This window comes from Helianthus annuus, chromosome 15 (genome assembly GCF_002127325.2).
Source record: "Helianthus annuus cultivar XRQ/B chromosome 15, HanXRQr2.0-SUNRISE, whole genome shotgun sequence".
Lineage (NCBI taxonomy): Eukaryota > Viridiplantae > Streptophyta > Magnoliopsida > Asterales > Asteraceae > Helianthus > Helianthus annuus.
The window spans coordinates 88,008,978-88,034,753 of NC_035447.2; the positions used below are offsets into that span (position 1 = coordinate 88,008,978).

Below are 25,776 nucleotides of genomic sequence, written 5' to 3' on the forward strand. Positions count from 1 at the left end.
TACATACGTATATACATACATATATTTAGAATTCTTTTTCAATTTTTTATTTTTTAATATTTTTTAGTTTTTTTATTTTTTTTGCCAATTATAGGTACAAAAACATGATCGAGCATTTTAAGGATTGGCTTCCATCTAGCTATCGGAGATACATAACACATATCGAAGATGCCCAGCCGGACGGTAACTGTTTGGGGTATGACCAGATACAGTGGAAGTGGGTCCGCCAAGAGCTACTCGATGAGATGTTCATTAACAAAAAGCGTATGGGGAATATACTCGAATCATTGGACAAGGGATGTTACGAAAATGTGTATCAATCGATAAATTGGTTAAATGTTGAACCTGCACCTATGGCATGCTGGATGTGGTTGCCCTACACAGGGTTGTTGGTGGCTCAAAAATTTGGGGTGATTGTTCAACATTTAAGCAACGGTGTTTGTCAAACTTAGTTCCCGATATTCAATGGACCGCAGGTTTACCCGAACCATTCCATTTTAACGATTGCTTATGTCGAAGATAGCCATTTCATCATGGTTAAGTTAGCGGATGATAGCCCGATGCCAGTACCAAATGGACTTTGGAATATATACCGAAGTATGGAAGCTATGGAATGGGAGACAATGTACATGTCTCGTATTGCACAGGGTAGGGCGCTACTACGTAGTAATAGAACTCGACAAAAAGAAGTTATTGACTTGTGTTAGGTGTAGCATCCGTGAAACATAGTGTACGCAACGAACTTATTAATGTTTCTCTTTATTATAATTCAAATATATTGTAACATGCGTCAAATATAGTGTACGCAACAATTTTTTTATAAATTTTTTTAATTAAAGTGCTTCATATAAAAGAAAAGAGTACAAAATAAAAGAAAACTATTGTTTTAAAGGGATTTAAAATTGTTAACTCAAACTAAAAAATGAAATCTGTTTTTTTTAATAAAAGGAATTAATTTTAATATAAATAAACGAATAATAAAAATGTCAAATAAAAAAGGGAGGGGTCCTTCTGTATCGGACCGGCCTCCCCCGGGTTTCGAACTCTCACATTTCGCATAGAACACACAAGCCTTAACCAGTTTATCCTCCTATACAGGAGTTGATAAATTGGTTATAGTATATCCTTTATACACTTCATACGCTTTAACAACAACTCCTATAAGGTGCTCATTGAACCATACGGCTCTCATTGAACACAAACACTTTCCCAACTTAAATAAAGGGGTAAACAAGATCTAAAATTTGAAAACTCACACACTAAAACACCAAGAACACACACACAAACGCTCTGGACCACACGATTTTCACAAGACAAACTCTGGACCACACGATGAAGGTTAGTTTGTATTCCAAATTTTATTGCTTAATCTTCTACCTTTTTTTATTTTTTGGTTTTATCTCCGCCGTTTGTGGTGGTGTTGGGTTTGACGGTGGTGTTGGGTTTGATGGTGGTGTTGGGTTTGACGGTGGTGGGGGATTGACGGCGGTGGGGGATTGACGGCGGTGGGGGATTGACGACGGTGGGGGATTGACGGCGGTGGTGATTGACGGCTGTGGTGGTGGTGGTTGTGGTGGTTAGGCGGTGGTGGTGGTTGTGGTGGTGGTGGTGGTGGTTGTGGTGGTGGTGGTTGTGGTGGTGGTGGTTATGGTTGTGGTGGTGGTGGTGGTGGTTGTGGTGGTGGTGGTGATTGACGGCTGTGGTGGTGGTGGTGGTTGTGGTGGTGGTGGTGGTTGTGGTGGTGGTGGTGGTTGTGGGGGTGGTGGTGATTGACGGTTGTGGTGGTGGTGGTGGTTGTGGTGGTGGTGGTGGGGTTTAGTCGGTGTTTTGTATGTTTTAACAATATATTTTCAGATGTCGGGTCTAATGCTATAATTGTATGTTTTATTAACAGGATATCGAAAGTCGGTGTTTTGACGGTGGTGGTAGCGTAATCCTTATGGAGAAGTACACTGCGTTCGTATTTCAGATTCAAACGCTTAACTGCGTTCGTATTCCAGATTCATGCACTGGAACGTCCACCAACGGCAATGCTTCTGCACTCAAAATCTGTGACGGTGGAAGTAGATATTTACCGGTGACTATGAGGGTTAACTGGAATGTCCTGGAACCTCCACCAACTACAATGCTTTTGCGTCAGTACAGTGCATCATTCGGGTGTAGTCCAGGGTGTTCAAATTCTTACAATGTTTTTCTTGATTTAAAATTTTTTTAAAAACCTCAAAATTCCCCCCCCCCCAATCCCCACACTTGGGATACATTGACCCCAATGTATGGTTTTGGGAAGAATTGATCGCTAAAACCCTTCATCATCAACAAAAGCTTTAAATCTCAAACCCCAAATTTCTTTTTTTTTTATTTATTTTTTTCTTAATCTAAAAGCAAACGAACTAACTACCAATATTTCAAAGCTAAAGAACATAACAAGACTAAGGAAAGAGTACATTGACCTGGTGAAGTTTGACACAGCAGATGTTGTGGATAATCCGACTTCCTAACACCACCTTCACACAAGTATCCGCACATCTTCCCCACACTTGAATGTCGCCATGGCCCTGAAACATAGAAAGATAAAAACAACAAGATCAATATAAAACTCCGGGTTGCCTCCCGAGCAGCGCTAAGTTTCTAGTCTTTAGCCAGACCATGCCACCCCCATTTATGGTGGCTCAAAGAATCGGTTCCTTTCACCTCCCCCACTGTAGCTTGTCATTGGTTGAAATGCATCCATCAAATGTCCATTCGGTGGATAGTCAACTACATACCTGCTCGAACCCTCATACTTCTTTTCATACCCCGGTGGTTTGTTTGTTTTTATTCTTTGATGCACACTTTTCATATGGTCACTAGACTCTCTACCCTTCTCTTCAATAGATTCATAACTAATCTCCCTAGTATGAACATCAAAGTACAACTTATGGTTCTTTTCGGTCATAGTAATAACCCCGTCTCTACAGTTGATTTGAGCATTTTCTATATAAAGAAACGGTCGACCTAAAATTACCCTTTGTTGTGATGCTAATTTGGTAGAGGCAAAATGTAAGACCAGAAAATCCACCAGATAGTTGAATTCTCCCAACCGAATCATGACATTCCTAACCACTCCTCGCGGATGCCTCCAACTCTCATCCGCCAAACTCACCATGGTGTCTATATCTTCGAGCAGACTGAAATCATACATGTCATATAGATCACCTGGTAATACACTCTTGCTCGCCCCGTAGTCCAACAATGCGTGAGGGATTTTTAATTTTCCTACGCGGATAGGCACGATTGGTGCTCCATGTTCTTTATCAATCTCACCATCGGTATCCTTCCCTATACCTGTATTTATTTGACATGAAGAGGTTAGAAATTTTTCATTAAATTCGGTACTAGGAACGGTGCTTACCACATTGATATTAATGCTTTTTATGTTCTTGGGATTTGTCACCGTGTCACTCGGTAGCTGGCCTTTTGCTTTCTTCAGTATCGCCACTTCACTCGCATGTTGACCCATTTGAGTGGTCAACGATTGAATAGCTTTGTCACGGATTTCATCTTTTTGCATACGAACCTCATCCAGCTGATTTCTTCGTTGCATCTCCATTTGCATCGCTTTCAACATCTCCATGACCTCATTTCCACCCGAGGAACCTTGACCCAAAAACCCACTTTGTTCATTACCTGGTTGTTGGAATTGCCTTTGGAAACCTTGATTATTAAATTGTTGGTGAGGGGCATAATTTCCTTGGTTTCCTTGAAAGTTCGGGTTAAGTTGATTTGACGGGTTCCCATATCTAAAATTCGGGTGGTTTCGTAACCCGGGGTGGTATGTGTTCGAATTCATGTTAAAGTTTCGACCACCCCCTTGAATAGCATTCACCTCTTCCACTTGCTCCTCAACCACTCCTACCAAACATACTTCCGCCGCGTGGCCTATCTCATTGCAATTAGTGCACACATTGTACACTTGATCCGTGGCTTGCACACCTACATTCTCTACCCCATGCACTTGTGGCCTTGCTATCACATGCCTTGCCTGTCTCGAAGATTAAGCCTTTCTTTTTGAAGTAACAGCCATTGGCTCCAAAAATTGCCAATCATCTTGCTCAAAATTTGTACCGAAAGTACCGTTAGTGATTGACATTAAGTCACGAGCATCCTCCGAACTCAACCCTTCGTGAAACGCGTTTAACAACTCCCAAAGTTGTATACCGTGGTGAGGGCAATTTTTCAACATCATGTTGAACCTTTCAAAAGCTTCATGAAACATCTCCCCCGGTTGTTGTTGAAAGCTCCTTAAACTTCTCCTTGCATCATTTGTCTTTTGAGTAGTGTAGAACTCTTCCAAGAAAATTTGTTGCATGTCGGCCCATGTAAAAATGGACGCGGAGGGAAAAGTGTGAAACCATCTCTTTGCTTTATCTTCTAGGGAAAATTGGAAAAGGACCAACTTGACATCATCCGCAGAAAACCCTTGACCTCCAATAGTGTTGCAAATGGAGTCGTATGTTTCCAAATGAAAGTAGGGTTATTCCGTTGCTAACCCCTTGAACTTTGGTAAACTTTGGAGAGCGGTTGTTCTAACTTCAAAAGTTCTTCCATCCGCACGATGAGGAATCACTACCGGCGAAGGATTGTTAGTGATAATGGGCCGGAAGTGAGCTTCAATTCCCCATACTACTTCCCGTTGATGTCTACGCGGAGCACCAAATGGTACCCTTGGTTGACCCATTTGCCCTTGCATAGGCCCTTGAGGTGCAAATGGTGGTTAAAATTGATGTTGTTGCATTGGAGGTTGTTGCACCGGCCTTTGGAATTGGTGATGTTGATATTGCGGTCGAACTTGTTGTAGAGGTGTTAGTCTTTGGATTTGTGGCCCATGTAGCTGAATTTGTTGTATCCCCGTTGGTGGCCTACCTAAATCTTGAATTTGTTGCAATGGTTGACTTTGTTGACCCGCTCCTCCTTGAGGTCCCAAATTAACTCCATCACCCCCATAGTAAAAACCTTTTTCTTCGTATCCCCTAAAATCTTCTTCATACCCATCATCATATACATCTCTTCCTATACCCGAAGATTGCACGAATGGAAGAGATGAATTGTGGAAGCCCAATTGATTCGGTTGTGGTCGGTATGTAGAAGTAGCATGAATGACGGTTGAGCTTTGTGGTAGTGGGTGGGTAGAAGATGATTGACCCGTAGTTGGGAAAAAATGTGAAAGTGGTGGAATTGTCGTAGAGGGGTTATAAGTAAGAGTAGGTTCAACTTGGGTAGTAATAGGTGGTATGGTGTTGGTTGGTGTAACGTCATGTGGTGGAGTAGGATTGGTAGTGGAATTAGGCATGGTGGTATTTGGTGAAAGTTGTGTTCATGTAGGAATGAAAGTTGATGTTGTTTGACCCGTAGTGGGTGGTACTTGTGTTTCTTCCATGATGTTTCTTGGCGTAATGGGTGAAGTGGGTGAACCAACGATTTTGTTTTCTCGTAACAAAACTCTGTTTTGAAGCAAAGTTCTTTCAATTTCCGGATCAAACGATAGCGGTGATGACTTGTGAGAGCCCCTAGTATGCATACACCTGTAGTACCTGCACACTAAACACAACCAACGTAAACCCGAAAATAACAAACAAAACTACTAAATTAACACACGTTGCGCACTACTCCCCGGCAACGGCGCCAAAATTTGACGTGCTTGTCGTGGTACACGCAAATTTAATCCAAATAACTACTATAGATAGTGGTAAATGGGTATCGAACTCAGGGAGTATGTGGAAAATGTGTGATTTTATAGCTTTGCACTTAAACTAAAATTAAACTAATTTGCAAAAAGTAAAGATCAATAATTTGGATTGTTTGGTTTTAAAACTAAACTTAACTAAATAATTGCAAATCAAAATTGGGTGTTAAACAGATTAAGAGAAAATGACCATCTTAGGATTTAGTTTCTTTTAACAATTGTGTGAGATTCCAACTAGAAAGAGTTACATAGACATAACTCGTGCATAAATAATTGACGTGATAAAAGGGAACAAAGTACTCGGATTATATAAACGCGAGGTTGTTTCCCAATGATCAATTAATCAATAATCAGCCCTAACCCTTCCCGTAATATCTCGATTGCCAACGGCACCAAGAACGTACGATTGAGACTAGAAATTTCATTATCAATTAACAAGCTACAAACAATTATGCATACACCATGATAATCAAGCAAACACAAGTTATCATTCTAGAAATAACGGAACAAACACACAAAAGTTTAGAGAAACCTTCACCTAAGACGATCACCATAAGTTTAGCTGGACATCGTTCGGTTGATCATCATAACATTAAAAGTCAAGTTCATAAGAATAAAAAACAAGCACCAAATGTTTAGAATTGTTTCCAACCAAGCAAGAACAGCCAAAATCACCCCTAAAGTGCAGAGAAACTGTCCAATCATCAGATAATGTGAAAAGGCACCAAAAACTGATTTAATGAAGGCAGTAACGGATTTTTGCGCAGACTCCACCGTAACTTACGGTACCACCGTAAGTTATGGTGGTCTTCAAACATTTACGGTGACTGGAGCCTGAGTTACGGTGGGAATTATTGACGTTTCAGGGCCACCGTAAATTACGGTGGCCACCGTAATTTACGGTGGCACCCTGACTTGTATGTTTTGTTTCTTCAATCCTTCCACACACGACCCGTTCATCTCCAAAGTTTCCAAAGCAGCGTTTTGTCCCTTTTTAGCTCCCGAACTGTACCTGAAACATGAGCAACCATAGTCATCTAATTCAAGATAATTACGCGATTAAGTGAAGGATAAATCCGCCTTTTAACATCATTAAGGGTTGTCCTATGGACCACCCGCCAGTGCCTGCTATGGATGGAGACATGGAGCCTCAGGTTGACCAGGGGCATCCGCAGGAGCCGCCACAGATTCCACAACGCGTTTATCATGCAGTGCAGTTGCCTCAGTCCACCCAATGTCTCCTTGAGAGGCTGGTGGCGGGTCAGGATGGTATGATGGCCAGTTGGACACAGTAGTTTCATCGGATGGACAGGCGGATGAACCGGATGGAGGATTTGATGGAGTGGGTGATGGCTAGCGAGGCCGAGAGACGTACCGAGGCGGGGTTGCCGGTTCGACCCCCGCCACATCCACGAGTGTATCCTGGTTTCGACATGGAGGCAGGTCCGTCCGGGACGCAGGCAGGTGGTGAGGATGATTCTGATGACAGCGATGAGGAGATGGAGGATTAGTATTTGTATTTGTTGGGTGAATTTTATTTTGTTAAACATTTGTGGGCATGTATGAACAAATGTTTATTTCTTTTTGTTTATTTTTGTATGTTTAAACATTTATAACTTGATGAATGTTTGTTCGTTTTGTTATTTATGCTTAGTCGACTTATTTTAAAAAACAACATTTTTTTAAAAAAAAACTTAGTATATATAATAACAATGAAAAATAACAAGACAAACAACACAATATTCGATTACATTTTTTTTAAAACTTAATATATATAAAAAACGACATTTATAACTAATATTCGATTACATGTCTTGCATAAACTTACATACTAACAATGAAAAATAACAAGACAAACAACACAAAAAAAAATCCAACTGATTATCAACCAACATTCCCTCTTACGAACAACACTTGAATGAATATCTTCAAATTCCGCTTCTTGCAATTTATAAATTCGAACCTCCTCTCTCAAAAAAATTGACTTCGTTTTTCAGCACAACCTTCGTATTCATCAGTTCTTTGATGACCACACATGCCTGGCGACACATGGGAGGATCGACCCACACATAGAAGTTGCACTTAGAACGCTGACACGAAAAAAAATAAATCACTAATATACAAGGGTTAATAGAAAAAAAAATATATTAAAAACACACCATACTGTGACAAGTGTAAAATTGACGTCCGGGATTAGCTTCAGTCCAAGATGTTCTTAGTGCAACGGTCCTACCACATCTGCAAACAACCATTGTGAATTTGTGATTGTGAAGATGGTGTATATTTCTGTGGCAAGTAAGGATGACAAAAATACCCGACATTTGCAACCAACATATACAAGCTTTTTTCAAAAAAAAAAAAAAACAAACAAATATGCCGCTCATAGGCCCATACGCGCGTATGGTGGGTACGGATCCTGGCAACTTTTCAGCCCATATGCCTCGTATAGCCCGATGAGACCCATATCCACCTACCTTTTCTGAAAAGTTGACAGGACATTTATGACACCCCACTTGCATATGCCTCTCATCGACCCATACGGGTCTTATTGAAGTTCAGTTTCACCTTCTTTTTATAGTTTAATCGAGAATAAGTACATATCAATATCCAAAAGTTATTTTTTAGACGAGTTCTAGACCACACGATGACAATCCGGAAGGGGACCACACGCGTCTCTCGTATAGTTTTCGCTCTCGTATCGGTCTATACGGTCGGAATATTCAAGGTTTGTTTACCCTTGTTTTTTTTGTGGTTTTATTTTGGCGGTTGTGGTGGTGTTGGGGTTGTGGTTGTGGTGGTGGTGGTGGTGGTGTTGGGGTTGTGGTGGTGGTTGGTCGGCTGTGGTGGTGGTGGGACAGCTGGGGTGGTGGTGGTGGTGGGTCGGCTGTGGTGGTGGTGGTGGTGGTGGTGGGTCGGCTGGGGTGGTGGTGGTGGTGGGTCAGCTGGGGTGGTGGTGGTGGTGGGTCGGCTGGGGTGGTGGTGGTGGTGGTGGTGGTGGGTCAGCTGTGGTGGTGTTTTCGAATGCCGAGTCTAATGCTAAATTGTATTTTTTATTAACAGGATATCGAAAGTCAGTGTTTTGATGGTGGTGGTAGCGTAATTCTTATGAAGAAACTACGTTCGTATTTCAGATTCATGCACTAGAACGCCGATCTAGGATTACGTGTTATCGGAGTAGCATGTTGCCTCGTCAGCTCCCAGTGACGCTAACCAACACAGTTTGCCCCGTGACATGTCCTTCCAAGAGAGGAGTTCATTAGTGTTCTCACGAGCCTTCCACCAACGGGAATGCCACTTCGCTCACCATCCCGAGAAGACGCGAAAGACTGGACGGTGGTTGATAAACGCAATGCCGACTCCACTACTCCAACCTCCTGATCCTTATGCCATCTCAGTGTGATAGATGTGAAGCAGAATCCCGTTGGAAGGTAGGGTTCGGTACGCAATTTCAAGACAGCAGGGGCTGTCTTTATATTGTGTATGTTGCACCCATCGTTTTCCTGTACAGGAATTCAAAAATATGTAACAATTAGCGATCTAGGGTTTAGGGTTTAGTCGTTACATTTTGTATCAAAGTTACATGTTTTGTGTATTAATATAAAACGATGTTTAATTACATTTTGACTTATGTTTCTTGTTGCGTTATGGTTAATAAACGACAATTGAAAAACAATTAAAGACTTTCAGAAGTTCACATTTTTTAACATACACATTGCGTTATGGAAACAATTAAACACATAATAATAATTGAAAAATAAAAAAGTTGACATTTAATAAAACGTTATAATATACCCATTTAATAAAATTAAACACATAATAATAATTGATAAATAAAAAAGTTGACATTTTATAAAACGTTTAATAATACTTATAAAATATTGCCATTTTATAATATATACAATTCGTTTTATAAAAAAATTGACATTTAATAATACTTATAAAAAAATTGGCATTTTATAATGTACACAATTCACATTTCATAAAAATATGAAGTTTTTATAATACTACCACAATTTTTTATAACAACATTTTATAAAAAAAATTAATTTTCTTAATATTTCACAACTTCCCCATACAAATACCCTATCAAAATAAAGTTCCACACACCCCAATCATTGGTAATCATCAGCTGACACCCAATGATTGGCATTAATTAGATGGTAGTGACCATTTTCAAACATATTGGGCAATGAGAGGCGTATGGGTGAGGCCAGTTTGAGGCGTATTGGAGAATGAGGGTCATTTAGGGTTAGGTGGTGTGTGGATACCTCCACCGTAAATAAATAGTCATCTAATAGCCTTCAACTCCATATCGAGTGACTTGCTATAAAGCATAAATGCACATGAATACTTTTTTTTTGAACGGCCGACAAAATAATTTTATTCATTTGTAGCAAGATGCAAACACCAAACATACAAATGTTTTACACCAATCGATATCAAAACCAAACAATTACATCATGTCTAATGATCAAGCTTAAATTTACTCCAATCTTCCCACGTTAATGACATCGACCTTGATCGATTCTTCACCCAAAGGTACGCCATCGCTTTAATTTCATCCAGAGTCTTAGTCGTGTTTGGTGTTTTTTGCTGGAACACGGCCTCATTCCTCGATTTCCAGATACTCCAAATAGCAACCAAGATAACCGCATATATTACCTTCCTTTTTTTGGTGGAAACCATACACACCTCATGCAACGTCAATATATCTTTTAAATCAAATGCTATAATCGGGGGAATCGAGCACCATAATGCAATATTTTGCCATACCATCTGTGCGAACTAGCATGAGACAAGCAAATGTTCACTTGACTCATCATAACTACCACACATGATACACGTTCGATTTTGCACCGGGATACTCCGAGCCGCCAAAGCACATCTTGTTGGTAATCGTTCCATCTCTGCCCTCCATGCCACGATGCCATCTTTTTTCGGGACCCAATTATTCCACTCAAACGCTTTACCGGGCCGCACACGATTGACCGAGCTTAGAGTTTTTTTTATACTTGCTACATTGAACATTCCACCACCATCAAAATTCCACTGCCATATATCCAAACCAGAGGACATGCTCAGCCCACTAGAACCACTAATCAGGCCCACTACTTGACTTAGTTGATCGGTTTCAATATCACCTAGTTCCGGAGTTGACCAGGCCCAGCTAAAGACCAGATTCGGCCCATTCATCCCCAGCCGATCATGAACCAAGCATCCCTTGTGTTTTTCAGCTTTGAATAATTCTGGAAACATAACGTAGAACGGTTCATTACCGGCCCAGCAGTCTAACCAAAAGCATATATTTTTTCCGCTAACCAACACAGCTGATGTAGCCCTTTCCAGATCCAAACCGGCTTGTAGTAGTACGTTACGGATACTAGTAATACTTTTCCACGGCCCAGGTATTGAAACTTTTGTTGGGATATCTTTCCACCCTCTCGAATTATGGTGTATTGCCCAAATCACACGCCTCCACAATCCGTTTTTTTCCGTTTTGAACCTCCACCACCACTTTGCCAACATTGCTAAATTTGCATCCCTTAAAGAGCCAAAACCCAACCCCCCATATTCCTCCGGAGCAATAGTTCTATCCCAAGCCACCCAGTTCATTTTAGCCTTTTCCTCCGACCCACCCCAAAAAAATACCCTTCTTATCTTATCGAGTGCATCCAATACTTTTATCGGGGCCTTGAATAATGAGAAAAAATATGTGGGTAAGGAATTTAACACTGATTTGATAAGCGTAATCCTTCCACCATAGGATAGTGTTTTTGCTTTCCACAATGATAGCCTATTTTTAAATATATCTATAACCGACTTCCAATTCTTTTCTAAGTTCATGTTCGCGCCAACTAACATACCAAGATGTTTGAATGGGAATGCACCTTTCTTACATCTTAATAGGTTTGCCATCTCTTGTATTTCCAGATCCTCCACCCCAATTCCAAATATACTACATTTTTCCAGATTTACCCTTAGCCCCGAAGCCAAGTAGAAACATCTCAACACTCTTCTCAAATTGATTATGTTTGATAATGACCAATCCCCAATAAAAATAACATCGTCGGCATACATGAGATGGGATAAAGACGTACCTTCATTAGAGATCTTGATTCCATTAAACAAACCAACGGTGACGGCTTTCTTCATAATTCCAGATAATGCCTCCATAACTATCACGAACAAAAAGGGGGACAATGGATCTCCCTGCCGCAATCCACGAGTACAATCAAATTCTCTAGTTGGGGACCCGTTTACCAATACAGACGCTCTAGCCGATTGCAGTGTTGCCATTACCCATCCTCTCCATCTACTAGGAAACTTCATTTGGGCCATAATCGAATCTAAAAAGGCCCAATTCACCGAGTCGTATGCCTTATTAATATCTACTTTGAAGTACATTCCTTTTCTCTTATTTTTCTTCGCCCAGCTAAGAATTTCATTAAGCACAAGTGGACCATCCATAATGTTTCTACCGGCCTAGAAAGATGATTGCTGTTCCGAGATCAAATTTCCAAGAACCCCTTTGAGACGGTTTACTAGGACCTTGGAAATAATTTTGTTAACCACTCCAATAAGGCTAATTGGTCTAAAGTTAGCTGGACTTACCGGATCTTTTATTTTTGGAATGAGAGCGATAAATGAGGAGGTGCAACATTTATTAAGCGAGCCTTCCTCGTAGAATTTATTAAACAAATTCACGAAATCTGCCCGAAGAGCTGGCCAACACCTTTTCATGAACTTGAAGTTAAAGCCATCCGGACCCGGTGCACGATCTCCATCACAATCCCATACCGCTACCTTGATTTCGTCTTCAGAGAATGGCGACTCCAACCTGCTTGCCTCCAAATCAGAAATAGTGGCTAAATTTGGGCAGACCAAGTCCGGTCTAACTGTCATTGGTTCAGTGAATTGATGAAGGAAAAATTCATACAATGACTCCTTAATAAATAGCGGATTCGTGACCCACTCGCCATCAATCATCAATCCATTCAATCTATTTGTGCTTATATTTGAATTAATGATTTGGTGGAAATACGCTGAGTTTTCATCACCATCCACGGCCCACTTCGACCTAGATTTCTGACGCAAATCCAAATGCTTAATTCGGTCGAACTCTGCCATGAAATTTCTGCACTCCACCCTTTCCAATAACTCTCCCTCCAATTACATCCTATCTTCCGCCACACGTTCGATCTCAGCTAACCGACTCTTTTTACTGCAATATAATCCATCCATGTTTACTTTGTCCACCGTTAGCCAAGCCTTTATGTTGTCTTTTAACCACCTTAACTTAATAGCAAGGGCCAAATCTGCCGGCCCCGAAAAATTGAACGTACTACACTTTTGTATCACAAAATCATAAAAACCCGGTAGTTCAAACCAAGAATTAAAGAACCTGAACGGGATATGCCCAAAGTCGGTCTGCACAGTCGACAACACAATTGGTCGGTGATCCGAAACTTCCCTTTCTAAAGCAATCACAGCTGCATTCGGCCACCTCTCCCTGAAACCGAGACACACCAAATACCGATCCAGCTTGCTCAATTTTGTTCCGTTATCTGATATGTAAGTGAAACTGCCCCCGCCCATATTATACTCGACTAATCCAGCCGAAAGAATGAATTGATTAAAAGCCTCCGCATTTGCTTCAAAAAATTCCGAATTCATCCTTTCGCTAGAATCCCGAACTTCATTAAAATCCCCCATCATTATCCACAACCCTTGTATTGAATTTCTAATACCCAATATTTCCGACCATAATGCCCTCCTACCATTTGCATCATTTGGAGCGTATACATTCACCAAATTTATCATGCACCCAGACTGTACCAACCTGCCCGACACCACAATAAAATTCCTATTTTGAATTGTATTCACACACCTGAATATTGTAGGACACCAAATGCACGCTAGACCCCCCGATCTTCCAGTGGAATTTACCACTGCTATTCTGAATTCGGCTCTGCCCCAGAACTTGCTGAACATAAAAGAACTAGAATCTTGTAGCTTTGTCTCCTGAATAGCTAAGAAATGAATTCCATAACTCGTCTTGAGACCCCTAATCCAGTCTGCTTTCCGATCACCCCGAGCCCCTCTTAAATTCACAGATAGGCAGTTCATTGGACACAGTTGTTCACACCTTCTTCGACAATAATACTCTCTGTAGCTGCCTCGAATCCATTTAGGTTAATTCCAATAAAAGCCCCGACTTCGATTGTTGCTTGAACCTCCGGATTAGCATATTCATACAAATTAGGATCAGGCTGAGCAGGTACGGAACCCAAGCCCGGCGACCGATTAACACTGCCTTCCGATCGTTGATTATCCCCCAGGGACTCCATATGTTGACCTGTTGTAGGCGGATTCCTTTCATCAACACCGTAATTGACTTTCACCGGTGTATTTAGGTCAATAGAAATATTAGGATGTTCCTGTGATTGGAAAAAAGTTCTTTGAGATGGGCCTTGAGTAGAACCAATCGAAGGTGGGCTTAATTCATTCCTGCTTCTTTTGCCCAAGTTAGGACCTGGAGTTGGGCCTTCCTTTTCCACCGAATCAATGGGCCTAGTTGTAATCCTTTCAGGATTTAAAATTGGTGGCCCATCATCAATATTTGACTTTAATTGCCCACCGCCACCATCATTAATATTTTCAGACGCATGCAGGTGACCTTCCACATTCCCATGCAAAAAAGGTTCCCCATTAATTTCCGCAGTCTTTTGATGAATCGACGACCCTTGGTTATCCGGAGTCTTTTCGTTTACCTCTAGTTCCCCTTGAGCACTACCGGCCGGAGACCCGCACTCGGGATCCGGTACCGGAATATCCGCTACATCCGACCTGATTTCACCATCTTCGAGGTCCTCAACATCTTCCATATCCACAGACTCCTCCTCTGAATCCGATTCCGAGACTGAATCCGACTCGCTCGATTCCTTTGTCGAGTCATCATCAAAACATGGAACCCACCGCTCGGGAGACTCCGACACCCAAATCACATAACTCTTATAATTCCATTTGATCACCACTGATTCCTCTATCCTTGACTTATGGGACGACAAGACTTTTACCGTGTCAACCGAGACGTCTTCCTCTTGCCACGAGAAATTTGATGGTTGAACTACATCACCAAAAAGACTACCAATTCTATCAAATAGAATGTTGTCCCTGATAAGGAATGGAACACCGGTAATACTTAGGTTGACGATCCTACCAAACGGTATTTCTTCCCCATTCCAGATATTGCACTTAGAGAAAACCTTTGCATATACTGAACCATGCTTCTCCAAAGACTCCTTTGCAGTTGCTTTATCCTTAAAAGTGAGAATAATTGATAAACCACCAACATATGACACACCAAAGTCGATCAAACCATCTACTTCCAACAATCTTCTAATATTCTTTAAGGTCCACATATCTTTAGCCAATCCAATAACCGATCTGCCAATACAGTGTAATGGATACAAAGCTCCTCTGCCTTCAACAGTTATAGATTTCGCTCCTTGACTACCCGGTTCCTTCTTGCCTCTAAGCATGTCCGCATACGTCATTCCATCTTGCATACTACCACTCGCTTGTCCAGACGTTTGCACTTTTGCATGGGACTGTTCACCAAACCTGGTTCCAACATTAGCATTATGATACGGCTGGTGGTTCGCTTTTGGCCTCCACTCTCTTCGATTCTCGGTGGTCGGAGCAAAGTTAAACCTTTTGTGGTCCCTATCATATTTTGCAAGAGTCACGTAAGCTTTCATACCAAACATCTTGACGGTATTCATCGAAACAAGAGTTTCTTTCATATCTTCTACCCCCACGTATCTCACAAAACCAAAACATTTGCCCTTGGCGTCCCTCTTCCGAGCCACATAGGCATCTGAGACATATCCATAAAGCTGGAAAGCTCTCCACAAAACATTCCTGGTCACACGGTCTGAGATGTTTTGAACTAGAAACGTCCATTCTACACCATCTCCTTTACTCTTTCTATTCTTCCGGTGTTGCACCTCGGACCATGGGCCACCATCTTCCTGATCCCCCTCGAATTCCTTCGACGAAGCCATTGATGAAGTCTCAGGAAAACCAAAGAAAAGAATGGATTAAACAGGTACACTCCCCTAGTCCCTCCAAACAAACAAACGAAACAATGGCAACTCGACCCTAAGGGTGTTAATGGGATTCGAATCGATCTAGCTAAACTATACTCAGATAGCCGCGATCAATATCAGACCCACTAAGCCCCGAAGAAATCCAGAAACCACTGCGGGAAATGAGGGTAGAGGAGGCTGCGTTCGAAGTGCCGAGAAAAAGGAAAAGCGGCCGGATGGGGAAGACGCTAATTCAAGATAGAATGGAAGGTGCAAACCGAACTTCCAGGAGAAGAGCGGGACCTCACACGCTATTTCGAAGTGGCAATCTCCGGCTAACACTCCGGCGACCCTTCAGATGAAATGCACATGAATACTAAAACATTTGAAGAAAACGTATTAATTCAACTACACGTCAATCATGCGTGCTGAATGCTGATATCAGTCATATAGCTAGGAAATATTATACGGACACAAGACTCCATCAATACCTGCTATGCCGTCACACTCAAAGGTTCCTATAATAATACGAGCCATCAATCAATTACCATTAATCATCAAACATTCAACATTAAACTTTAACTAAAACTAAAACGTCAATATATAAGGCAATTAAAATATGTAACAACTAATTAAAGAAGTCATATAATGTGTAAGGCAATTAAAATATGTAACAACGAAATTAAAGAAGTCATATAATGTAACATGCATATCTAGGGCTGTAAACGAACCGAACGTTCAGCGAACAGTTCGTGAACCGTTCGGCGGGAAGTTCGTTTATGTTCGTTCGTTTAATAAACGAACGAACATGAACAAGAAATTTCGTTCGATTAGTTAAATGAACGAACATGAACAAAGGTCTCGTTCGTTCGATTGTGTTCGTGAACGTTCGGTAAGGTGTTCGTGAACGTGTTCGTGAACATTCGTTGAGTTGCGTTCGTTTATGTTCGTATGTTTGTGTTTTAAATGAAGATCTTTGTACTTTCTTATATTTTATTTGTACCTTTTATATTATTAAACTTTTATTTATTTTATTTCCCTAACAATTAAACCAGGAAACCCACTTTCACCTTGTTTATGCATCATTTCCCTTTTATTTCTCATTATTTACATCCACGAATACGATCGACCTCCGTTCCACAATAAGGGATTCAAGTTTGAGTGCTACTCTCTGGGCCATCTATCTTTATCCTTCGTCGCATTCGCCAAATTTATTTGTGTTTGTTTGTGTTCGTGAACCGTTCGCGAACACTCTCATTTCCTTAATGAACGAACACGAACATAAAATCTCGTTCGGTAAGTGTTCATGAACCGTTCGTGAACACATTTATTTCCTTAACGAACGAACACGAACAAGGCCTTGTTCGTGTTCGTTCGGTTCGTTTACAGCCCTATGCATATCAACCCAAAATAATGAAAATTGTAAAATCGGGCATCTAAACTGTTAGTAACATACAATTTGACCCTAAACGCTTAAACAAAAGGGTCAAAGATTCATATAAATTGTGTCAGCATTTTGTTCCTACACCCAGTAAAATGTAGGACTTTTCGTTGGTGAATATGCTAACGAAATGTAACTTTTCATTCGGGCAACATTTCAACCCCACAACATACATTTCGCTATATTAACATTTTGCTGACCAGATATTTGGCTGACTAGTACATTTCATGTAGGATATACAACTAAGGCTGCAAACGAACGAAATGTTTGGCGAACAGTTCGTGAACCGTTCGGCCGGAAGTTCGTTTGTGTTCGTTCGTTTATTAAACAAACGAACACGAATAAGAAATTTCGTTCATTTAGTTAAATGAACAAACATGAACAGAGGCCGTGTTCATTCATTTATGTTCGTGAACGTTCGGTAACGTGTTTGTTTGTGTTCCATAGTTCATTAGTGTTTTTAGTTTTTATAGTTTTTTAAGTGCCTCAAAATTCCAACAAATTAAATATCTAATAATTATCAGTGTATTATATATTCTGTTCATTAACGATTGTTTATGTTCGTTTTTTTTTCCATTTGTGTTTAAGAACATTAGTTTGTGCTCATTTGTGTTCGTCAACGGTCGTTTTTGTTCGTTTCCTAAAATTAACAAACATACACAAACGAATTTGATAAATGTTTGTGAATGGTTCAGGGACACATATATTTCTTAACAAACGAACACGAACATAAAATCTCGTTCGATAAGTGTTTGTGAACGGTTCTCGGACACATATATTTCCTAACAAACGAATACGAACAAGGTTTTGTTCGTGTTCGTTCGGTTCGTTTGCGGTCCTATATACAACAATGGCAAAAAGTACCTAAAAACCCTAGATTGCAACAATGGCGGATGTGATCAAATGGCAATTGTGATGTAATGTCGCTCCGTTCGACATCAAGGTCCTAATTTTTTTAATTGGAAAATAATTAGAATCATTCCATGCATCGAACATAAAAATAGTTAATGCGATTCTTATCTTTTTTTTTTTTTTTGTAAAAGCCTTACCAAAGGCTGCAAACCCCTAACACCGGTGAGAACCCATGAGAAACCGGCTAGCTTCAATCCTAAACGAACAAACCAACTTGATACCGTCAATCCTCAAGGTAAAACACCCAACCCGTGAGATCTAGAGTTCGTTTCATGGCTTCTCTCTCTAGCTTCTCTAGCCTCCTTTCTGCATTATGGTTTCCGCACTTTACCATTTGCCCTTCATGAGCTTGCTATGTAATAAGCACAAGTATTGGCTTTTTATTCATAACTCATTTAAGCGCATTCCATAACTTTTTTTTTTAAATTTGGAGTGTTACATTTTACCTCGTTGACCAAATGGAATCGAAAATGAAGAAACCTATAAAAGCAAACCTTTGTTTAACCTCGTAATTAGTCTAAAAGAACGGATTCAGACGACACTTTATTGATTAAAATCGACTTAGAATAGAAGGCATGGCAGGACAATTCTTTGTTGATTCTATGAAATTGGATCATCACTTTTGCTATTGGAGGGGGCAGTTGAACGAAGACTTTTTTTTAATAACTTATTAGTTTTAATCTATTTTGAAAAGATTTTTTTTTCTTTCCTAACTACACATTATGATAAATAAGTTTTCTAACTACAATTTATTAAAAAAAAAACTCACTTGTTAGTGGTTTGAAAGTGTTTTCTATTCTTTACTTTTGTTATTGTTATATTTGATCATATTTATATACTAGTTTATAAACTCGCATACTACACGGGTTTGAAGATAAAAGTAATGTAATTTTATAATATGTAAACCAATTTACATAAATGAATTATTCTTATTAATCAAACATTGTAAAATCAAGATACACATTTACAAATTTCTAAACACTTCTTTATACACGACATTTGTAGTTTTGTTTGTAATTTGACAATCCTCATTAAGTATCAGTAGCTTAAGGTCATCTCTACTTTTTGCTCTGGACAATGCCACATATTATTGGTCATGCGCAAAAACTGTCTTTTAGAGAAAAACCAATCTTGCAAAGCAATTGTTTCTGACTTTTATCAAATATTACTTATGGATACGATACGCTCCTAAGCAATGCGATTGCCATCGTTACCGATAAGGTTCCTCACTGTAATAAACAATTAATTGGTAACCTTGAGCGAAATACGTAAATCTAAATAAGGAATTTCAAGCATACAATTAAAATACATATGATATAAATTTGTTTGTGAAGACAAATTTATATATGTAATCACATATTGTAGTGATGAAATCGAGAATAACTACTACATAGAGAATAAAGATCGATTAGAAAACTTACCAGGTGTGAGTTAAATTGAAGGGAGAGGTCGGTGATTATGAGGGTTTATTTGAGGCTACAAAGATGTAGAAACACGGAACTAATTTTAGGGTTAATTAGTTTGGTTTATGTTTCAAACATGAGGGTTAATCTTCTTAAGCTTTCCTGAGCTCCGATTTGATCTGTTCTTCCTGCAAAACAGCAACACCGTTAGCTCGTTAAGGGGGAATATGGGGGTTTCCCTCTTAACCAGACTCCGGCGTGAGAATAAGTAACTACTTTGAGGAAATAAGTGTGTGTTAAGAGTGAGAGTAGAGGGAATGGACTGTTTAACCTGTGCATGGAGGTCTCTATTTATAGCCGGAGAGGTGTAAGAGGAGATGGGCTGATGGGCCTTGGGCCGGAAGGCGACAAACAAAGGATATCCTCCTTGTGTCACTAGTATCGACCGTTAGTGTCTTCTAGAAGATCTCCGGTGCTGGCGCACCATGATTGGAGCCACGTGTCCCAGTTGTCGGCCTTGTTATCCCTCTGCCATCAGCAAGTAAGTGGAGATCATGGGGCAGGTGTCGTCGCCCCGTGATTGGTGCCACGTAGGCGTCCTTGTGTACTCTCTGTCTCCTGCATGTCAGACGATCGTGGAGCACGATAGAGCATAGCCTGGTAGACGCTGATTGGCTCACTCTTCTGCCACTTGTACTTTTTGTACTCTGTGAAGTGGCCTTGCGCCATAAATCTTGCGCGACCCTTGTTGTGCACGTAACTAGCCCGCGCAGGGTTGTAGGAGATGAAGGCTCTTATTCAGAACACAAGTGTGAAAACTGATGTTATCGATCTTGTTTCGACCTCGCACGAGGCTAGGCTCTGCTTGCGCAACTCGCGCGGGTCTAAAAATTGATCAGCTTGTTGAGTAAGGAGTATGGTCCAGCGCGCGACCTAAACGGTCTGCGCGGCTTTTTGGGACGATACCCCTTCAAGTCCCCCCAGTCCAGTGCTGCACCATGCGCGAAGTAAGTGGTTGGAGCTCTTGACTTAGAAAAAAGAAAGTGCTAGCTGTGAAAAACGCTTGCTGGATCTTGCTAGGCGGCGCGCGTGTAAGTGTTTGTCAGTTACTACGGCGCGACTACCAGATTTGCCTGTTGATAATTCTCTGCTTTTGAGTGTAAGCGCGCAGGCTCGTTGGATAATTATGAATGTTGCGCGACCTTGGTAACTTCTGCATGAAGTTTGTAGTAACTTTGAGCGGGAAAAACCTCGAATTTTGAATTCTGACAGGTTGGTGTAAAATGTCGTTGACGGCGACGTTTGAGTTGACTGCTGACACGACCATCATCATGCTGTCACTGACGGTTCGGCTTTCCATCAGGCGAGTGAGGCCCACGCGCGCGTGGTAACTGTCACTCTGGGAATCTCGCCTTACGTGGCGTCTGCTAATTGGTTACGCGCGCGGTTAATCCGACACGTTTACCCATCGCATTAAATGCGATGAGTATAAATAGTCGACGAGAGGAGAGAGAGCTTCACAAATCTTTCTTCTGTTTCCTCTTTCCTCTCTCGAGTATTCATACTTCTTCAAATCTTCAAAGATCTTATAACAAATCTTCATCTTCCTGAAGGTGATCTTTAAACTTTCCCAGAAGTTTAGACGATCTTTATCTTGTTTTCATTCACTTTTCATAAATGGTTGAAGAAGAAACCCAGGTTGAAGAGGGTCCCCTCCCTGTTCTCAAATGGGACCAGGGTTTATTTGAGCAGATAACGAGAGGCTTTCGGTTCCCACCGGAATGGGATGCCCAATATCCCTGGCAGGGTCCGACTACCGCCGACGCACCACCGGGGTATATAACCCTTTTCGAAGACTTTTTCCTTCAAGGGAACTTCAGGCTGCCGGCGACAGAGTTTATGGCTCATATACTACACTACTACGGTTTTCACATATCCCAGATGAGTCCACCCGGAATGGTGAGGGTGAGACACTTCGAGTTCCTCTGTCGATCTCACGGGATAGAACCTACCATCAAGAAATTCCAGGCGTTTTATCAATTGATTCGGAATATTAGGTTTTACTCTTTCGGCAACCGTGGTTCGGCCAAGAAAATTCTGTTAAATCCTCTTGAGAGCTTTCATGATTGGAAGCAGAAGTTCTTCTTTATTAGGGAGGAGGTTATACAGATCGCGATGATCTTCCGCGATCCGGATACAATTGACAAGGAGGAACTTCCTATCCCCAAGGGGGCCGACTGGTATTTGAAGTTAACTTCGACACCAAATCGGATTTTTGGTGAGAATGTTCTGGTTGCGGCGCAAATGAGTGACAAGTGGCCGGAGAACAACAACGAAGTACCCATTTTGAAGTTTGAAGATAGAGGTACGTTGTTTTTCATAGTTATCCTTCTTTGTGATTTGTTTGCGCTTACCTCCTTGAACTTTATTGCAGAGACGCATCTTTATCAAGCTGCTTTCCCTACATTTGGAGGATCTATGGGCATGCGCCCGTTACAGTCGGGAGAGCCATACTGGTATGAGCGGATAAAATGCCATTTCCTTTATCCCCCTGTTGGAGCCTTTGCCAATCCTCCTTCTGCTACTGAAGGTGCGCTTCTTCCCAAACCGAGACCCTTACGCGGCGTGAATTCCGCTGGGAAGGAAATCTTGTTTCTTTCCAGCGAGGAGTCCGTAGGCTCGTCGTAAGAAGAGTCAAGCTCATGGTCTAAAATATTTGCAGGTGTTGTCACACCCCCAAAATCCAGATGCGGAGTATCACCGCTTGGAGGCGTGACTGACCAGGATCCAGCCACCAATCATATTGAACAATATAAATTAAGTAAATAAAAGTCCAATCCAATCAATATAATTGGTGTCAAAACAATTCAACCAAGTTAAAGTTATCAGCGGAAGCATAAAGTTCAAAACCCAAAACATAATTTAAAAGTTCATAAGTTTAACATGGAACTCAACAGTCCATGTCCCACAACGTCCACGCCTCCTCGTGCAAGCTCCTAAAATACCTAACGACCTGCAAGGCATGTAACAACGAGTCAACAACAAAGTTGAGCGAGTTCACAATTGGTGTTCATTATTAAGTTGTTTCAAAACCAGGAGTTCATTTGTAAGTTGCAAGTTAACCCGTTTACCCTGTTTCCCAAACATATCCATACTCAGTGGGGGCTTCCCCATGTTAACCACTAGACTATTACCATATCGACCACTAACTAAAGTAAGTTGGTGCCCTGACATCAATGTCTATCATCATTGACTAGTGCCCAGATCCATTAGTTCACGCCCGTCCTCTGCGGCACGGTGTGAGGCTTGTCAAACCTAAATAGCGCTATCTAACTAATGACCAACTCGCCATTGGCCCGGCGACTAAGTCGATATAAAAGGAGGGACTTCATGATAGAAAGTTTTGGTCTAGTATCCGTGTTGTCACCCTTCAGTAAAGAGGGTGTGTACGTAATCCCCAAACCAGGAGATTACGCAGGTTGCGATTACATTCTCATCACGTGTTGTCACCCTTCAATAAAGAGGGTGTGTACGTGTCCCAAGCCAGGAGATCACGCAGTTTCAGTATAAATCATTTACCCATTCCCAATCCTTGGGAATCCCATGCCTTGTGGAAAGTGTGAACTCACCTTTGGTTGCTCGGCAGAATGTTTCACTTGTTAAAATTCTTTAGTTAATCACGTCCTATTATAATATGCTACATCTTGTTAGATTCGTTTTCAAACGTTTCCCATAATAATTCCAAATAGCACGTAAGCACGTATTCATATCATCATGGCATACACGTATCTACACAAAATTCTACACATGAGTAACACCCTTATGTTTCTGGTCGCAGCAGTTATCGTACTGGCCAAATTATCATGGAGTAATTTTTCTAACATGTAACCAGTGTGTAATTCAATTCAATCACAAGATTCATAAATACAAAATACCAATTAGTAAAATCCCTAACTAACTAAAAACATATATTATCGGCCCACAGTGAATATTGGCCCAGATCATAGAACCACACCAGCCATTATATTAATTAGATTAGGTAAATTGTTAAGTCCAGCTCCCCCCTTAAACCCAACCGGTTACAAGTATGGTTTAATTTGCTAAATTGTCCCAGTTACATCTAAAACCCAGATAAAACCAAACTGATGTGATTGTTGTTGGGCCCGAGTCCGAACAGAACTCAACCCAGCCGCAATACATCGTGTAGCCCCTCCCAACGACCCGTTTACGCAGCAGGCCCATACATTAACATGTATACATTAAACACATTAAACAACCCAAGTACCCTTTCATCCAGCGATTTTTCATAAATCATCAATAGGCCAATAACTATTATCAGAGCTATTAATAATGTCAGATCACTTGTTATTGCTATTATGCTATCATTGGACCAAATCCTTGTAGTGGGCTGCAAATCAACATCATTGGACCGATTTTTTTTATAACATATCAATTCTATAGGCACATAACAATTCACATATATACAATATCCAATCTCATGCAATTAAACACATATACACTACAGCTTCTATACTAAACCGCATGCATTCATACATATACATTAAATTTTGAAGCCCTAGACACTCTATAACTGTCAACGGTTAACCGAGCACGATATCCATCATCATATACACAACTCGCAAGTAATTAAGTCCATACTCAACACACCGGTACTTGTATGCATTCATGTTATTAAATCCGAAGTTGAACCGGACGAACATACACTCGTACGCGTTTAAACCTCTCCGACGGTTTTCATGTGTAACTATAGTCCTATCATCTACGCCTACAAATAGGTTCATTATCTCATCAAGCATACACGTCTTTTCCAGTTAACCGTTTAATCACGACACACTTATCATTCACAGATTTATACATTTAAACACGTTCACATATCATAAACATCGCGTGGTTCTACGCATCATCAAGCACGAAGATCATATGAGTAATTATACATAAACGAAACCGTGATAAGTACCCTACTAGAATTACGAACGAGAGGAAGGTGAATGATCTTACCGGTGCTCGGCAGAGACTGAACTCACCGGAGAAGACGATGGTGGTGGCCGGTTCGTTGTAGGATCTCGAATGAGAAGGGAAGAGTTACGACGGTGAGGGGGGGAGTCTTCTTGCTGCCGTAGGGTTTGGGTTCTTGTGAATCGTGATGCGAATATATATAACAATTCACATAATCGATGGCTGAACAAAACAAAGAAGTCGGTGGTTGAATTAAGGGAGTGTGGGCTGTTTTGGGCCGTAGCGTGTAGGGGTTCGGTTTGGGTTTGATAATGAACGCACAAAAAGGAGGACATCACACAATTCATGCAACCACAACTATTATTATTATTATTATTATTATTATTATTATTATTATTATTATTATTATTATTATTATTATTATTGTTATTATTATTATTATTATTATTATTATTATTATTATTATTATTATTATTATTATTATTATTATTATTATAGTTCGGCCTTATAAGCTTCGGATTACACGGGTGGGTTAGATCGACAAGTGAGGCATGCACGTTGGTTCAAACGGTTCGGGTTGATACAACACGGTAAGGATTTGGTTAATTCACCAGGTTAAATGAGTTTAAAAATTTGATTTATAAAAACGAAATAGATGGGTTTTTTATCTCGAAGTTACGGATTGTCACAGGTGTATTGCGTGACCTTGGGATAGATCCGGAAGAGAGACCGAAGAAGGCTGCCAAGAGGAAAACCAAGAAGGTTACCGTTTATACTGGCGTGGCGAGTAAGAGGGGAGGGTCTAGTCGCGCTGCTACCACGTCCCAAGATAAAGGTACTCTTCGATTCCGGCAGAGTAACCTAGAAGATTACGTTGTTGCGAGTGACTCACTTGAGGGTTTGTCCCGTATAGGTGAGAAGAAAACCAGCGCTGCTGGCTCAAAAAGCTCTGGAAGCGCGGGGTCAAGGAACTTTGTTGCTGGCGCTACTCCTTCTTCGATTGCCTTGGATGAAGAAGAAGAAGAAGAAGAGCATGAGGAAGAACCTGCTGCCAAGTTGGTGAGCAGGAAGAGAAGTAGGGAAGAAGCTGCTGCTGGAATCAAGGCAGCGCAGAAGGCTGGGGGAGCCCCAGTGATAGGGAAACAAAGTAGTTTACGCTCTCTATACAAGTTCTCTCCAGGTTAGTGGAAGATCTTAACACTTGCGTTCTTTAGCAAGATCTCTTTTTAA

General features: G+C 40.9%; 2 protein-coding genes across 2 annotated transcripts; both read right to left on the reverse strand.

Annotated features, from left to right (window-relative positions):
• Nucleotides 1–2,659: 2,659 nt before the first annotated feature.
• On the reverse strand, nucleotides 2,660–3,829 carry LOC110913932. The gene has a single exon (XM_022158749.1). The coding sequence runs from the start codon at nucleotides 3,827–3,829 to the stop codon at nucleotides 2,660–2,662; it is 1,170 nt and encodes a 389-aa protein (XP_022014441.1).
• A 9,063-nt stretch (nucleotides 3,830–12,892) lies between these two features.
• Nucleotides 12,893–13,849, reverse strand: LOC110913933. The gene has a single exon (XM_022158750.1). It carries the CDS (start codon nucleotides 13,847–13,849, stop codon nucleotides 12,893–12,895), a length of 957 nt encoding a protein of 318 aa, XP_022014442.1.
• Nucleotides 13,850–25,776: the final 11,927 nt, after the last annotated feature.

What these genes read in the sequence shown, in the direction of transcription:
- LOC110913932 (XM_022158749.1), bottom strand. Translation starts at nt 3,829, where the DNA reads ATGAATTCGAACACATACCACCCCGGGTTACGAAACCACCCGAATTTT.
- LOC110913933 (XM_022158750.1), bottom strand. Translation starts at nt 13,849, where the DNA reads ATGAACTGCCTATCTGTGAATTTAAGAGGGGCTCGGGGTGATCGGAAA.